This window comes from Podarcis bocagei (assembly GCF_964188305.1).
Source record: "Podarcis bocagei genome assembly, chromosome: 4".
Taxonomy (NCBI): Eukaryota; Metazoa; Chordata; class Lepidosauria; order Squamata; family Lacertidae; genus Podarcis; species Podarcis bocagei.
The window spans coordinates 32274685-32293124 of NC_138128.1; the positions used below are offsets into that span (position 1 = coordinate 32274685).

General features: G+C 39.9%; 2 protein-coding genes across 2 annotated transcripts in view; one reads left to right on the plus strand and one right to left on the minus strand.

The window, feature by feature from the left end:
* FARSB (phenylalanyl-tRNA synthetase subunit beta) overlaps positions 1-1118 on the plus strand; it is a 29901-nt gene extending 28783 nt beyond the window's left edge. Inside the window, exon 17 of the mRNA XM_081192642.1 lies at positions 347-1118. Coding sequence (XP_081048768.1) covers positions 347-498 — 152 coding nt within the window. The 3' untranslated portion in view covers positions 499-1118. The remainder of the gene's footprint in view (positions 1-346) is intronic.
* Positions 1119-11301: 10183 nt separating this feature from the next.
* Positions 11302-18440, minus strand: part of SGPP2 (sphingosine-1-phosphate phosphatase 2) — a 30045-nt gene continuing 22906 nt past the window's right edge. The window contains exons 3-5 of the mRNA XM_081192703.1: positions 18051-18230; positions 16648-16737; positions 11302-12219 (exon numbers count right to left, since the gene is read on the minus strand). Of these exons, the coding sequence (XP_081048829.1) occupies positions 11677-12219; positions 16648-16737; positions 18051-18230 (813 nt within the window). The 3' untranslated portion in view covers positions 11302-11676. The remainder of the gene's footprint in view (positions 12220-16647; positions 16738-18050; positions 18231-18440) is intronic.

Here is an 18440-nt window from a genome sequence, read left to right on the forward strand (position 1 = left end):
GAGTTGAAGGATCCCCAAGGCATCGTCTAGTAGTCCAACCCCTTACACTTCGCCCTGGAAATGTGAAGCAGGTCTACTTAAGGGTTCATCCCCCACCCCCCAAAAAATATTTCTTCTCTGGCATTAATAAAATTGGGCTATAAGAGAAGCAATCTTTCATTGTTTTAGCAAAAATTATTCTCATGTAACACACCCTTCTGCTCTTGATGTTTACTTGAGGTTCAGTGCCCAGAATGGCTGGGGCAACCCAGTCAGATGGGTAGGGTACAAATAATAAAATAATAATTATTTATTACTATTATTATTATGAGAAACATTCATTTCTCTCACCCCCCTTTTCTTTCAGACCCTGCTTTTTTCCCTGGACGCTGTGCTGAGATCTTTGCAAAAGGGCAGATTATTGGGAAGCTAGGAGTACTCCACCCTGACGTCGTCACCCAATTTGAGCTCACCATGCCCTGCTCTGCCCTAGAAATCACAATTGAGCCTTTCGTGTGAAATCCTGACAACAGCATGCTTCTTCAGTCCACATAGTTCTGTTTCCTCCCCCCCCCCCGCAAAAGTCCACATAGTTCTGTTTCCAAGATGGTCTGTTTCTACCATCGGGCACTGTCCCTAATTTTAATAAATTAGGCAATGAAATAGACAAGCCTTATTTTGCTCTTTGCTAAATGTTCCTTCAGTGCAATAATACTTCCTTCAGGGGTTTTTTTAGGGCTTTTCTTAACAGATTGAGCCATCAGTCAGATGTAAAAAATAAAAAAGTTCAATATATTACCATGAATATATATGGGCAAAGAACATGATCTGTTCTCGAGAATGTTCCAGAGGCTGAATCTCAAACTGTAACAGATTATAGCTGCATAACAGGAATCACATTCTTTTATTGCATGAAATAACATAATTGATTATAGCAAATGTTGAACAAATGTGAACAGAACTGAGGAATTAAGCTTTCTTTGTATAGGGTTGATATGAACTCTTCAGGGTTGAGAAATGTGCATTTCTTGTAAAGTACAGCAGTTTTAAAGCAAGATTTCTATAATAGATACTGTTGTATATTAACCTGTTTTATTGTAAAGAAGGGATCAAAATAAAACTTGAAGGTTCTGTATTTATATACACCTAAGTTCCCATGAGAAAGACTGGTGTGGTGAGCACTGCTTCTGTCATAGGGCTGAGATTGCTCAAACTGGACCTGTGTGCCAGAACACCATCTTATCACCCTCCTGACTTCTTATGTGCTGGCAGAGAAACTGCCACTGGAATATGAAATGAGAAAGCCCCAGTGCATTTTTGGAAGCTATCACATCTATCTAAAGGAACTCTTTGGGTTGCCATGCTGAAAAGGAGGAGACCAAACAGGAGGGGAGGAGAAATAGCATTATATGTAAGCAACGTGTATACCGTAGACCTCCTAGCCAGACTGATGACTTGGATGATGCCTTCCAACGGCAGATTACCAAAAAGGAGAGAGAAGGCAGTAATGGGAGATTTCAATGACCCCAGTGTTTGTTGGAACTCAAACTCTGCCAAGAATGTAAGGGCCAGCAAATTCTGCAGTTGCCTCACTGACAAATTCCTTTCCCAGAAGGTAGAAGCAGCAACAAGGGGCTCATCTATCTTGGACCTGGTCCTCACCAACAGGAAGGAACTGCGACAAAATGGAAGTACAGTGGTGCCTCGCAAGACGAAAAGAATTCGTTCCGCGAGTCTTTTCGTCTTGCGATGTTTTTCGTCTTGTGAAGCACGGTCCGTCGCAGCTGCGCCTCTTCAAGCGGCTTAAAAAAAAAAGCGCAAGATGTTTTCGTCTTGCGAAGCAAGCCCATAGGGAAATTTGTCTAGCGAAGCAACGCAAAACCGCAAAACCCTTTCGTCTTGCGAGGCATTCGTCTTGCGAGGCATTTGTTTTGCGGGGCACCACTGTACTGAGAACCTTGGGAAGAAGTAATGTGAGCAATTAGTCAGTGTGTGACCAATTTAAAAAGAATGCTGCACATGGGTTTCTCAAAAACAAGTAGTGCCAGACAAATCTCTCTTTTTGATATAGTTATAAACTTGGTGGATCAGGGGGTGCTGTGGATGTAGTGTATCTTGATTTCAGTAATTCTTTGACAAAGTCCCCTATGATACCTTTGCAAAGAAGCTGGTAAATGTGGGCTGGACAGTTACTTGGATTTGTAGCTGGTTGGCTGACGGAACCCGAAGAGTACCCCCTAATGTTTCCTTGTTCTGTCCTGGGTCTGTTGTTGTTCAACGCCTTTATAAATGACTTGGATGAAGGAATTGAGTGATACTCAACAAATTTGCAGATGACACCAAACTGGGAGGAGTAGCTAATGCTGCAGAAGACAGACTCAGGATTCAAGATGACCGTAACAGATTGGAGAACTGGCCCAAAGCTAACAAAATGAAATAGGAGTAACCAGCTGCACAAATATAAGATGGGGGACATCTGGCTTGCCAGTAGGCAAGTAGTGGTCCTAGTAGACCACAAGCATGACATGAATCAACAGTGATGAAGCTGTAAAAAATGCTAATGCTATTCTAGGATGCATCAACAGAAGTTATGTGTCCAGATCAAGGGACGTCATAGTACTGTTGTATTCTGCCTTGGTTAGAACACACTTGAAGTACTGTGTCTAGTTATGGGCACCACAATTTAAGAAGGACATTGACAAGCTGGAACTTGTGCAGAGGAGGGCAATAAAGATGATCAAGGGTCTGGAAACCAAGCCTTAGGAGGAATGGTTGAGGGAATTGGGTATGATAAGAGGAGACTGGGAGGAGATACAATAACCATCTTCAGATACCTGAAGGGTTGTCATATGGAGGATGGAGCAAGCTTGTTTTCTTTTTTTTTTTTTTTTTGCATTTTAAAATTTTATTAGTTTTCCATATATGTACATTATATTCGTATTGCATACATCTCATACATTTTAGACTTCCTTCAGCGTCGTTGACATTCATTCGTATTTGTTTCTTTATAGCACATTCCAATCGTTCATACTGCCATTTATACCTCCCTTCATACATTATATCCAATAAGCAGTACCTCTTAATGCTTTACAGTGCCTCTTTAAATCCCACTAGCGTTGTGTTTACAAAACATTTGTTCTCCAGATATCCCACAAATTTCCCCCAGTCATTAATAAACTTTTGATCCTTAATATATCTAATTTTCCCTGTTAATTTATCCAGCTCAGCATATTCAATCAGTTTTAGTCTCCACTCTGCTATCGTTGGGCTTTCTTCCTGTTTCCACTTCTGCGCTACCACAATTCTAGCTGCCGTTACCGCATACTGGAAGATTTTACAATCCTCTCTTTTGATGTCTTTTCCCGTCAATCCTAATAGAAAAGCTTCAGGTTTCTTTACGAAGGTATAGCTTAGTATTTTTTTGATTTCATTGTAAATTTCATCCCAGAAGCCTTTAACTTTCGTACACTCCCACCATAGATGATAGAACGTTCCTTCTTTTTGTCTGCATTTCCAGCATTTGTTGTCTGTTTTATACATCTTAGCTAATTTAACAGGTGTCATGTACCATCTGAATAGCATCTTCATCATATTTTCCCTTAGTAACACACATGCAGTGAACTTTATATTCACTCTCCACAGTTTTTCCCAATTCTCTAGTTGAATCTCGTAGCCGAAGTCCTTTGCCCATTGACTCATCACCTTTTTAACTTTCTCATCTTTCATATTCCATTCTAACAGTATATTATACATTTTTGACAGATTTTTACGATCATTATTTATTATCTCTCTCTGAAATGTCGATACCTTTTCTTCATAGCCCCTTTCCTTCACCTCTTTTTTAAATATTTCATTTATCTGGAAGTAGCTCAGCCAGTCATATGTATATATTTTAACCTGATCATATGGTTTTATTTTCCATTTCGTCCCTTCCTTCATTACCATTTCTCCATACCTGCCCCATTTTTTCTCCATGTTAACTTTTTTTACACTTATCAGCTCTAATGGGGACAACCAATGTGGGGTTTTTGGTTCTAATATATTCCTATACCTATTCCAGACCTCTATCAAAGGACCCTTAAAGATATGGTTGCAAAATCCCTTATGTACTCTTATTTTATCCCTCCACAGGTATGCATGCCACCCAAATCTATTCTTATACCCTTCTAGATCCAATAATTCTGTGTCTTCCAGCTTTATCCACTCTTTTATCCAGCAAAGGCATGCGGCCTCGTAATACAATCTCATGTCTGGTAAGGCAAAGCCCCCTCTTTCCGTTGTATCTGTTAATAACTTAAACTTAATTCTGGGCTTCTTTCCTTCCCAGACATATCTAGAAATCGCCTTTTGCCATTCTTTAAAATTTTTGGTGCCTTTAATTATGGGTATCGTTTGGAATAGGAATAGCATTTTTGGGAGTATCATCATTTTCACCATAGATATTCTTCCCCAAAAAGATAGTTTCATCCTGGCCCAAATCTCCAAATTTTTTTTAATTTCATTCCAGACCGGGATGTAGTTATTTTGGTACAAATCGATGTTTTTATTAGTGAGCCAAAGACCTAAGTATTTTACCTTATTTACGACTTCAATTTCTGTTTGTTGTTGTAGTAGTTGTATCTTGTCTTGGTCCAGATTTTTAACAATCATTTTAGTCTTGCTCTTATTCAGTTTAAATCCTGCTAACTTCCCGAATTCCTCCATCTCTTCCAAAATTCCCTTTATGCTGTCTATAGGTTCTTCCACCGTTAAAACCACGTCATCAGCGTAAGCTTTAACCTTGTATTCATTTGAACCTAATGTTATCCCCTTAATTTGTTTATTTTGCCTTATCGCATTTAGTAGGACCTCCAAAACAATTATGAAGAGGAGCGGCGAAAGAGGGCAGCCCTGCCTTGTTCCTTTAGAGATTTTTATATCTTCAGTGATGACATTATTTATTATCAACTTCGCCTTCTGTTCTGTATATATTGCCTTTATCCCATTCCAAAACTCTTGACCCACATCCATAAATTCCAAATTTCTCAACATAAAATCCCAGACTACGTTATCGAAGGCTTTCTCCGCATCTACAAAAATTAAACTAGCTGGTTTGTCATATCTATCCGATAAATATTCTATTATATTAATTATACTTCTTGTATTGTTTTTTATTTGTCTTCCCGGTAGAAAGCCCGCTTGGTCTTTGTGGATGACCTTTATTAATATCTTTTTTAATCTTTTTGCTAAGATTCCGGCGAAGATCTTATAATCTGTATTTAATAAAGAAATGGGTCTGTAATTTTTTACTTGAGTTAGATCTGCATCTTGTTTTGGAATTATTGTAATAAAAGCTTCCTTCCAAGTACTTGGGATCTCTCTTTCTTTTAAGATGTTATTCATCACTTTAACTAGCGGAGTCATCAATATATCTTTCATTTCTTTGTAATAGCTTGAAGTGAACCCATCCGGGCCAGGGGCTTTCCCTCTTTTCAATTCCTTTATCACTTCTTCCACCTCTTCTCTAAAAATTGTGGCATTTAACCTTTCTTTTTGCTCTGTCGAGATTTTCCTCACCATTTTTTCCTCTAGATATCTTTGTATTTTCCTGTTGTTGTTTTTATCCTTGTTTCTATATAATTGCTCGTAAAAGTCCACAAATCCTTTTCTAATTCTTTTAGGATCTATTACCTCTTCTCCATTTAATTGTATTTTGTTAATTGTTTTTTGTTCCTTTCTCTTTTTGACTTGCCATGCAAGCCATTTCCCTGACTTATTGGCAAATTCAAAATTTTTCTGTCTTAGTCTTTTAATATTCCACTCCACCTCCTTATTTATTAACATTGCAAATTGTGTTTGGAGGGACTTTATTTCCTGCAATATCCTTTCATTGTTTGGTTTTTTAGTCAATTTTTGTTCGTAATCCATAATCTGTCTCAAAATCTCCTTAGATCTTTTTTCCTTGTTGTTTCTTTTCCACACATTTTGTTGAATAAACAGGCCCCTCATTACAGCCTTACTGGCATCCCATACCACACTTGTTTTTACCCCTTTATCTAAATTGTCTGTAAAATATTCAAATAGTCTCGTCCGTATTTTTTCCACAAATTTTTGGTCATCCCACAGATTATCATTTAGTCTCCATCTGAAGGTTCGTTTTTCAATTCCCCTCATCTCCATTGTTATGGGATTGTGGTCAGAAATAACTTTAGCCTGGATTTCGGTTTTTGTAATTCTTGTTGTTAGTTCATTTGATACCCATATTTGGTCTAATCTTGACATCGATTGATTTGGTTCAGAGTGAAATGTATATTGTTTCTCCAAGGGGTGTTTCAATCTCCATATATCTACTAAATTACAGTTCTTGACCATTTCAAAAAATGTCTTAGGTAGTTTCCCTCCTTCTGTCTTTGTTTTTCTTAGTCTGTCTATTTCCGTTGAGACCACCCCGTTCATATCCCCCATTATTATAATTTTTTGATCTAGGTATTCAAATAATCTCTCTTCCAGTAGTCTGAAAAATTCCGTTTTATTTCCATTTGGAGCATAGATCCCCACTATTATCAACGTTTCACCTTGCCATTTAATGCGAACTGCTATTATTCTCCCTTCCTCATCCTTAAATAATTGGTGTGCTTCGATATTATTTTTGATATAAAGTATTACTCCTCTTTTTTTCTTTTTATCCGAAGAGATAAATTCATTCCCTAGCCTCTTATTAATAAGGATTTTTTTATGTTTACTGGCCACGTGTGTTTCTTGGAGGCATATAATATCTAGATTTTTCTTTTTTAAGATGCGTTCGATTCCATTCCGTTTTTTCTTATCGTTCATTCCATTAATATTCCAATTCCATATTTTTAAAGACATATTAATTTAAGTGTTACTCTGATTTAGGTGTTACTCTATATCCTTTCTGTCTCCTCTCCTTCTTCCTCCTCTTCTTCTTCTTCTAATTCTCCTCTGCTTTGGTCTTCCTCTTCCCCTAACTCTAGTTCTTCCCTCAATTTAAGTCCGCCTTCTGCACCTTTCAACTCCTCCTCTCCCGACTGAAGCTCTTTATATCTTCTTGTAAACTTTCCTATTTCCTCGGGGCTGGTTAATCTTCTTTTAACCCCTTTATAAAAAAAGGAGACACCTTCCGGAAATTCCCATCGGAAGTCAATCCTATTCTTTTTGAGCAGTTGCACTAATGGTTTATAGGGTTCTCTTCGTTTTAACAGCCTTATTGGAATATCTTTAAATATGATTATGTAATGTCCGTCAATATAAAGTCTCTTTTCCCTATTTCTTTGCAAAATCAGATTTCTCATCTCTCTATCTTTAAATGTGACTAAACAGTCCCCTGGGAATTTCCTGGCTTTACTTGATTTTATTTTCATTCTATATGCATTTATAATTGTCCTCGCAACATCTTCCTCCTCTACCTCCATCCACTGTGCTATTTCTTTTACTAATCTTTCCTTTATATTTTCATTTTGTACTTCCGGGATTTGCCTCAGTCTTAAATTAATCTCCCTCTGTTTTAATTCATTCATTGCAATAGAGTCTTTTATTTCTTCCTGTATTCTGTTTAAGTCTGCTATCTCATTCCTCATTCTTTCTTCTTCTCGCTTCATTTCTTTCATTTCCTGCTTTGTCTTCTTTAATCCCTCATCCACTCTTTTTGAAACCTCTTTAATCTGTCCTTTTAACTCACTTACTGTCTCCTCAATCTTTTTATCCATTTTTCCAATTTTATTGTCCACCTGTTCCAATTTTGTCTCTAAGTTCTTTTCACTTTGCTTTATTTCTGCAAACATCCTCAATATTTCTGTTTTAAATTCAGTTTCTTGTTTTGAGGCTCTCCTATCAGTTGGGGTTCCTCCTTCTGCCCCTTTCTTTTGAGTGTGTGACATTTTCTTTAAACCTCGTGGGTTCCTTTGTATTGCTACGTATGTCACTAAATCACCTGTCCTCCCGGTATGTATCCTCCTATCCTTATAGTTGGGCTATCCAGTTGCTCAATTAACCCCTAAGGGATATTAATCTCCAAAGTTGCTATAAACCCCTTTGTATATTAACAACATATAATGTTAACCACACGTAAAGACAGGTGGTAGATTACCAAAGGTAGAAAGAGGACCCCAAACCCCTCTTCTCTAAACGTTCGTTTTAGCCAATATGTTTATGTATTGTCCTCCTTTCTAAGGCTTAGAGGAGGATGGTTGATCTTCCGTCGCAGTGGTATCCTAATTTGTATTCTTCTTGCCCCTATTTGGGCTATTCCAACCAGTCCTTTGATAACAGCTTGACTTATAAGGTTCTTAGTCCCAAAACAGTCGGCTTCCCAAATTGAGATGCAATACTTAGTACAGTCCACCGTGGGGAGTCAGTCCCTTTAAACTTGAGAGCAAGGTCCTTAGGTGCTTAAATGCTTAGGTAATTGGATAATTAGATAATTAGGCTTTCCTGTTTGCCTGTTTTTCACACTGTTTTTCACACTGTTTTCTCCCAACTCCTGACTCTATGGCCCTAAAATTGAGTCCAAAGGGGGAAATAACAAATAAGAAAAGTCCGAGAACAAAAAAGAGAACAGTAACTCACAATGCCCAAAGTACTTTTCTTCTTCCCTTTCTTCACAGCTTTTTAAGAGCTGCTTAGCATAACGACTCCCAAAAGTCTCAACAGTAGTCCTTTCAACAGTACTCTCCCTTATCCTCTTTATACAACACTGTCTTTGTTGCTATATCGACTGAGTCCCTTCCAACATCGTATTTCTCTGCCCTCCCTCAATTGTTTCCCTTTCTCCTCTGCTCCAGGAGAAGGATTGACTTCTATGAAAGTCTATGAGAGGGACAAACACTGTAGCCGCTAGCAGTAACTTACTTTCTCCTTCGGCTCTGCAAACCGCGCTGCGTCTTGTTCCATTGAAGACAAACTTACGCTGACCTCGGATGTTTTTCTTTCTACTCAGATACTTCCTTAGCCTCCCAAATCACACTGTTTCCAACACTTCTTTTCAGTGTCTGAGTTTCTTTGTGTCGAGAACGGGACGCTTAGCCTGCAGGCTCGGGGCTTCGCTGATTTGCCGCTGTAATGGCCACCCAATAAGCCGCCGCTTGTATCGTTGTTCTCTTCACCTTTATTCAAAGGCTACCTGACGACCAGACAAACGGCACCTCGGCGCTGCTGGGCACCTAGACCTCTGGATACCCTCCAGAGGGTTAGCGGGAGTTTTATCGCCCTCAAAACTCCCAATTCGGCAAAAAAGCTAGAGCTCTCTCCGGAGAGACAAACCCTCGCCTGCAACCGGATCCGCGCCCCACCGGAAGCCGCAAGCTTGTTTTCTTCTGCTGTGGAGGGTAGAACCTGAACCAGTGGATTCAGGTTACAAGAAAGGAGATTCCAACTAAGCATCTTTCTGACAGTAAGAGTAATTTAACACTGGAATGGTCTCCCTCTGGCGGTGGTGGACTCTACTTCCTTGGAGGTTTTTAAGCAGAGGCTGGATGACCGTCTGCCATGGATGCTTTAGTTGGGATTCCTGCATTGCAGGCAGTTGGACTAGAAGACCCCCTTCCAACTCTACAATTCTATTCTATGAACAAAAAATCTGCTGCATGAAAATAGTGGGTTGCCCTTCAATCTTCTGCCCACTTGGCATTTATGCCTGCCTGCTTCATAGAAGCCTCCTACTTTATATAATACACTTGCAATGTATGTGACAAAATAAGCTTTAATAAAAAATAGTTTCTGGAAACATTTTCAGTTTGAATAAAGTCAGAATTTTCAGAATACACTTTACAACTTACAGTAAAACAATACAAAAATAGAAATTGTGCAGGTTGTGGTTTATAAATCGCAGCATACATACGTGATCATAAAAGAATAAAATAGATGCATTTAAAAGAGCAGTTTTAGAGCTACAGCTAAATCTGAAGCCATTGCAAAGGCGGGGACACATAAATTTACTTGCAAATATATATCCCTGTCCAACCACACATTTCTGTTCAAGCTTGCTGTTACACCGATAATTTGCTGAGATGTTGAGAATGCAGTAGCTGGCAGATGGGAGGGACCCTTATATTCTCTTACAACCCATATTCTTGCCTACCAGCTCAACAGATTCACCTCCAATTTAGATGAAGATTGAGGGGTTTAGCAAGTATACCATATATGCCAGCACTACCTTGCAAGTTCGTCTACTTTAGCATGATGAAGAGAACCCCACTTATATTGAAAAATTCTGCTCCAGGGGAGTTCTGTATTGTCATTAGAATCCCCGTGGGTTTCAGGTCTTTGCCTTCATACAACCCCCACATTTTACAGAACATGTTAACTAAAGAATGAGCATGGCGAGAAAGATGAGAGCCCTGTATTTCTTATAGGACAAGTTCAAATTGCAGGAATATACGTAGGAGTTATACCCTTAATGTAATACTGAAGCTTAAGGATATATGAACAGTCTTAATGGATCAGAAGGAAGCATCTTCTAGTTCCAAGATTCTGTTCTTACAGTGGCTAACCAGATGCCGTTATTGGAAACCCGTGGGCAAGACATGAACAGAATAGCCCTCCCATCCTAAGCCATTCCTAGTTTAGGTTTTTGTTGTTGTTGTTTATATTAAAGTTAGGTTAACATTTAGACATTAATTCTCAAATCTGCATGTCTAAGCAGCATTTCATTTAAAGGCTCTGATAAGTGCTATATTTGCTTCCCTACAGTGGGAATCTATGTAAAGCAGCAGGCAGATAGCAATTTACCAACACCTGGAATGGCAGCGTCAAAGTCAGACCAATGCTAGTTTCATCCTGTCCTCAAGCTCCAAAAAGGGCAACAGTTGTTTCACAGGTCTTGCTGGAGCCTTCATTGCCAATGGGAAATACCACTTTGCACAAGAGCAATTAGTGGAAACAAAGAGGACATGAAGATCTTATTAGTTAAAAAATAAATCTGCAATCACATTTGCACTTGCCGTCAGTTACTTGGTCCTTGCAATTCATTTCTTGGTGGCCTACAAGTCACAGCAGCAGTGATTGTTTTCAACATTCTGGGCCAATGCCATAGCATACCATACCAGAGCACAGCTTCAGACATGACACAGCTTAATTTAATAACATGGATATGTTCAGAACACAACACAATTATACCCATACATGTGAATTTGTATGACTGGGAGTCTGTTTTGCAAGATATGACTCCAGTGTTCGTCATCCTGCTAGATGGGCAGCCAGCTTCAGTGCCAACCCAGTTTCCCTGTTTACAGCATCTTATTTCTCCCTGAGAGTGCTTATCTTCCTCCCAATTCTCAGACTGTTAAGCTTGTAAGGATAATTACTTTGTAGTTTTGCTTTGTCTTCTAAAAGGGAGGCTCTTCTCCAACTACCCTGATCTGGCTGCATCCCTTGAAGGGCTTGTTTTGAGGTTTGACAACCCTGAAGAACCTCTTCAAACCACTAGATCTAGGAAGAACAGATCTGACTGTCTGTCATGGCAGGCTTCTAGTTGCACTAAACGCTTAGCTCAGACAGCCATAGTCGCTGAAGCAGCCACAGCGTGTTAAAAGATTGCAGCGAACAAAAATGATTGGAAACTCAGTTTAGATCTCCACTATTATCTGTGTTGTAGAGCTATGCAGGAAGGCACGACACTTTGCTGCTCAAGTTTTTGCTTCTGCGTGCATTTTTATTGCACCCTATAATCAGGACTGCTTCTTTAAAAAAAGTGTGCACCATTCAGTTTAAGCCCAATAATTTATGCAGCAATGGCACAAGCACTGTAGCACTCAGGCCGATGGTAGAATAGGTTATAAATTTATAGGGCACTTCAATTTCTATTTGCTGCATAGCTTCAATGTCATTAATAGAAACCTTGTACCAAGAACACAGTGATTTAAGAGCCAGGCTTTTGATGATCTGCCGTATAATCAGCAGTACAGCAATTCCCACCAAAAACTGTGCAAGAACCATCAAGAGCATTTCGCCAGTGACCGAAGGGATGCTGTGTGTCGCTTCTTCAGCCGAAACATTTGAAACGTAGTGGTTGTTTATCCAGAACCCTGTAATTGCTCCAGCTCCAGCTCCCAGAATAGTGGTTGTGTCTGCCCTAGTGGGGCTATAGTAATCCAGTTTGGGGTAGTTGTAGCATAAGATGAGGGGGACAACGATGCAGAACATGGGGCACCAGGGGCTGGTCAGCATCAGGTGATCAAGGAGGTCCCAAGTTGGATAAGCCAGAGCAGTTAATATGGCTGAGATCAGGCTGCCAACAATCACGTCCTAGAAAGACATAGAGGTGTTAGGCGTACAGCGCATTCTTATTTCCTTCAAGCAGACCATCCTTCTCCCAAAGTAACTGTAAGAATGGGTATCTGATGAATTGCTAAAGATCACTGAGCTGTGATGCTTGAGCATATTATGTATATTGAACATGTAACTATGCTGAGCAGAAAACCTATGAACAACAGAGCCAAATTGTTTTGAAGTTAATGCATTTTGGAGCTTCGCAAGACCGCTGACAAATTAAATGGACCTTAAGGCTACCCAGGAAGCCTAAATACAGGCAAATTAAGCAAATTAATTTAAGTTAAATGTATAACTTCATAACCAAAAAAGTTTCAAATGCTCGTCTCCTCTTAGTGTCTTTTGCAAACCAGTTAGGTGGGACAGAGGAAGGTGGGGCCACAGTTTACTTACGGGCATATAAAGGAAAACATGCATGGTTGTTCAAGAATGAAGTACAGGGGCTAAAGATTAACTTTAATCAAATGAAATAATAAAATGCTGAAAATTCAGGAAGGGCTCTAAAGTCTCATAGCAACCCTTGGCCTCTGAGGCTATGGCCCTGGAACTTGTGTCATCTTGCTTTATGTATTACCAGGTTAATGATTAACAGATGAATCACTTCCTTTAGAATGCATTTGGATAAGGACTTGAACAACTGCATGCCCGTTGAAAAGTGTGCATATAGGTTCATCTACCTGGCAGCACAAAAAAAAAATTACCTTATTTATATCAACCCAGAAAACTTTTTTCCTTGCAGGTGATTTCCTTGCCTGGTAACATTCTGTGCATTCTGCACCAGTTCTTTGCTAAAAGTTATTTTCCTACCATTTCATGTATTTGCAGCAGCAACCATATTCCTATGCAGCAAAACTCAAAGGCTAAAACAAGAAGCAGGAGAACTTTTATCCCGAATATTTATGTAGTACTTTCTCAGTTTGTTCCAGAGAATCCAGACTACATTCTTCCCAAGCCTCTATGAATTTCTCTGTTTCCTCCATAGTGCTCCCATTGTTGTTATAATTATCATTTTAAAGCTATTGAGTTTATGGTCATATTTGAAACTTCTACTGCAGTACCAGCACAAAGGTGTTAGCTTTTTCTCCCTTGAAAAAGTGCATGCAGCTGAAGGAAGAAGAAAGCTGGAAGAATCAAAGTCTTTTGCATTTTCTCTCTCAGCTATGGGTGCTTTTCAAGGCTCACATCAAGTCTACCAGATCTGACTTTAACCCAGAGCCCTTGTAAAAGCAAAGTGTGTTTGCTGACACACTCTTCCTGCTGTGTGTGGGGCAGGGATAAGGGGGCAGAAGTGACCAGAGTGATGCTGACAGTGCTCACTCAAAAATATCTAAGTGTGCCCAAATACTGGCACCTCTGGTGCACACCGTACACATGGAGAACCCTATAGATATTTTCATTCTTTTTGCTTGCCAAAGGACAATGAAACCATCAATATAACCCCCAAATAAAAACTGGCGACAAATTCACTGAAGCAAATAGTTTCAGGAACACATCTAAAGCAAGTTTAAACAACAGGTTTCTGTTCATGCCAAGCCCTTCCCCGCCCATAATCTGTTAAATCTCTTAATTTCAAAGGAGGATTATGTTTCCTTCATCCACTTTTGCACAAGGAGGAAGCTCTATTAATGAAAAGATTAAGGAGAAAACCATCACAAAAGTAGATGAATGCAGTTCAAAGGATTTAAGTTATGCCTCTCCGTAGATCAGCACAGGCATCTTCAGGCAAAAACATATGTTAACACTGAAGTCTGGATTGCTGCTGAGCAGCCTGAAACCAGCTTTGTCAGGTCAGAGTGGAATTTATTAAGAGAAGCAAAAAAGAAAGAAAGAAAGAAAGAAAGAAAGAAAGAAAGAAAGAAAGAAAGGACCATTTAGAGGACTTCAGCTACTGTCAATTACATGCGAGAAGAATAACATGTTAAAATCATGTCAACACATCTGCAGTCCATGGTGAATGTAAAATGAAGAATATTATCGGTATGCAGGGTGCAGGGGAGCTAAACCCTAGAAATTTTGATTTTGATTATTTGGAGTATTGAAGGGAAGATTGCAGGCCAGTGGATAAATACATGCTAAGGTTCCTTTCCAAGCTAGGGGCTCACCTGGGATAGAGGCATTAACATGACAAAAGGTGTTAATGGCCCTTCTTGGGCCTGGGCAGGCAGAGGTTGCCAAGGTGATGGGGTATGTGTGAGAAGAAGAAGAGAGGGGGTGGAAAGAGAAGACTGAGATCCATCTTGGGACGGCTGGCCGAAGGCTGACTGGTTGTGATGCCTTTGATTCCAAAGTTGCACTGCTGTGGGAAACAAGCCCTTCTTGAGATGACTATGCTGTAAGAGCTTGACTCCCTCTATGCAGACTGAAGGTGTAAATAGCTGAATCAACCATATTTCTTAAAGCTAAGACCGTCTCCACCACATTTTCAATTTTCCAAAGGAGCACAGACCCTGGGTGAGCACCTGGAACCCCCCTGAAATTTTGCTACTGCTTGGTAGAGAGTGGGGGGTGTGACACCCAACTTTTGTAATAATATGCTACTTATTATTTAAACAAAATGTATATACCACTTGATGGTAAACAGAACCTCCAAGTGGTTCACCCTAGAGCTATGCACTAATGGCCTCTTGAAATTCTCCATATTTGGGTGCAGATGCAAATATATTGTGGGCACTGTTGAATTTCTTAGGGCAAGAGCAAAGCAAGGAATCTCTCCAACAGTTTCTCAGGGATGGAATTCACCATTAGCACAGACTTCCAATTTTGCTATTTTTTAGTTTTGTTTTTTCCACTGTAGGTGATAGTAGTAGCAACTGTGTTGATGGTCAGATCACCATTTTACATCCTCCATGATGCTGGAATCTACAACATTCCAGGGTGTTGTGAGAGAGAAGAGTGGAAGTTATTCTAGGATCAGGACAAGATTCAAGAAATCTTCTACATTAGATACAGATAACTAAGTTTATTCAAATAGATTTAAATTGCAGAACATTCTTTTGCTGCTATATTATTATTATTAGTCTTTATTATGTTATATACTGCTAAATGCCACAGTAGGCCTCTAAGTGACTTACAAAAAATATATATAAACCAATTATGCAACCATATTAAAATCTTTTAAGGCTACAATTCAACAGTTACTTACCTGGGACTAAGTCTCATGGAATGGACCTTACTTCTGAATAGGCATGCACAGGACTGCACTGTATTTCATGTTCTTGTGATAGCAAAAAAATCTCACAGAACTATAATTTAAATCTATTGAAAGGAGGGGACTCCCCTCCCCACCCAAATTAAAGTAGCTTTGTTCTTTCAAGAATGTCAACAAAGGCTTCTCTCTTCTTTACCACCAACCCCATCTGAATTTAGAAAAGTCTCTTCTTATCACTTATCAAGGGAAATATGCAGAGAATTTTTACTGTCTGACTTTAGGTCATTAGTTAAATCTAGACTGGAGACATCCTCCCTTTCAAATTATTGGTTTGATCTACTGAGGTCAAGACCTTTACCAATGTGCCTGATGAGGATGGTAAACAAGCAAATGTCATGTGTGAATCCAGGAGGCTCATGGTATAGAATCAGCTAGCGGCACTATGAAAAATGATGCACACCTCTTCTCACTACAGTAGCTACATCAGGCCTAATTTTCAGTGAAAGAGGCTACATGTAGGAGTAGTCATGTAACATACTATGAGTTAAGATTATGCATTCCAGCAAGCAAATCACCCAGCTTTGCAGCCCTTCCCAGTCACCAGAAATACTTGTAGCCCTGGGAGAAGGAGGAGCAGAAAGTCCAGCTCACCACTAAGCTAGCAAGCTACTGTACTTAATTCTACCAGTAAGGCTTTGCCCCAAGGGGTAACTACAGTAAAAACAAGAGATGCCTAAAGAATGGTGCTCAATGTATGGGTGCAGTGAGAGAGGCTGATGATGTTCAAGCATAGGATATTATTTATAAACCAGGGGCTGTGCCTCTGCTTCACTTACCAACCCCATCTACCCCACCCGCTCCATTTAGAGGCCACCAAAGCCACCCCTCCCTTTATTTATACCTGCCTTCTTCTGTCTTCCTCATCCAATGGCCAACAGCTATCAGAAGTTTACCATCATGCTGTTATTTGCAGCAGCCACCTGTCAGCCACCAAGAGAACTGCAACATGACAACAGCCTTACTTGTTTATTATATGTTACATACATGAGCTTTGCATGGAAAAGATAGGTCGAAAAGAGAGAAAATGGATGCAGAATAGGTTGAGCTGCAAGTTTATGTGCTATTTCTAGAAGAGGGCTTAAATACAATTTAGGCAGTTTTTGTGTGCCATTTGCTTTTAACGTGCACTGGTTTATGTTCATGCTTCAGGATATAAATCCCTAAAAAATGGGCAATAAACTAAGGAGAGACCTTACCAAAACTGTGTGCATTCCAGTGTAAATTCTGCTGAGGCATACCAGAGTTGAAAATAAGAAGGCTCCCAGCAGGCCTAGTTCAAGTGGGTACTGTAAACATAAAAGGAGAGTGAAAGAAACATTAATAGCAGTTGCATATATCACAAAGAATCAAATAAGGCACCATCAGACTTTTATCAATGGCCAGGCCATTCTAATTCAGAATCAACTGCATTCTGGAACAGCAGAAGTTTGATGTATTCAAGTAACATTTCCAAACAACCTGGACTAGCAGTGATGATTTGTAATGTTATCCTTAGAATAAATGCACCACCTACAATTGTTGGAAAAGGATAAAATTTCAACCTTCACAGGTGCTACTGAGCCCTAGGAATGGAAAATGCAAAAGCTGCACTCTATTTAGACCAACACTGGATGAAGAAGCCAACAGATAGTGAAGAGGACCTCACCCCCGTATTTGGACCTGTGCCGTTAGACCTGTTCATAAATATATGGAATCAAGCAGTGGATGTAGCCACATTTGCAGATGGCAAAGTCAGTCAAGAATACAAAATTCAATTGTGAAGGGCTCCTAAATAAGGTCTCCAAACTGTATGGCTATGTAACAGAATAGCAGACAGGAGCCAAATGGAACAGAATATTCTAACTTCACATCAGCACAAACAAACAAATTGGCTATAAATCCTTAGGAATGATCTGAGCGAAAAGCTCACATCAGAAAGAGAGATTCAGATCACTGGAAAAGGCACATAACAGAAACTATTAGGTCACGGCTTGAAAACAAAGTGGTCATGATGCCATTATACAGATGAATGTGTAGAATGTGGGGTCTGGTTGCAGAGTAAAAGGGAAAGGCTTTTAGATCATGCTGGATTCAGCTAGAGCTGCCCCTGTGTGGCAAGATCAGTGGGGCAAGTTTGCCTGAGATGGTGTGGGAGGGAGAGAAAGGGAACACACCAAGCCTACACTTCTTAGATTTAAGCCAAAGTTTTTGGAGAGGCTACACTTTCTGGGGCTGGAAAGGGGTTAGTTTAACCTCCAGTTTGCTAATAAAACTGAATTACAGTGGTACCTCGGGTTAAGAACTTAATTCATTCTGGAGGTCCGTTCTGAACCTGAAACTGTTCTTAACCTGAAGCACCACTTTAGCTAATGGGGCCTCCCACTGCCGCCGTGCCACCAGAGCACAATTTCTGTTCTCATTCTGAAGCAAAGTTCTTAACCTGAGGTACTATTTCTGGGTTAGCAGAGTCTGTAACCTGAAGCGTCTGTAACCTGAAGCGTCTGTAACCTGAGGTACTACTGTACTGTGTCATGAAATGATGCATGTCTAAAGAGTGTGTCACCAACACGAAAAGTTTGGAAAGATCTGCCTTATCCAGCATATCACACTGCATGCCTACCTTGTACTTGTTCACAGTTGTAACCACAAATGTAAAAGAAATGGCGGTTGCTGCCATTGCATGTGTGGATGGCATTCCATACTCTGCAGTGGTCCTTTTTTCTAGCTTGACAACAGGTGGAGAACAAGGGCGGGGCCACTTGAGCAGGTCCTTTGAGACTTGGCCAATGTACATAACCACCTGGAGACAGCACACAGATAACAGAGATGTGCTTATTTCATTTCATTTATACCCTGCCTTTCACCCAAGTAGCACACCCCCCCCTCAAGTCTCAGACACATTTTCAGTTACAGCAATTCACTCCTGTCATCTTGGCATGGTACTTTTGAGACCAGCATATAAGCATCTCTCCAGCTCAGCCAGATATATACCGGCATAGCTCCTTGATCC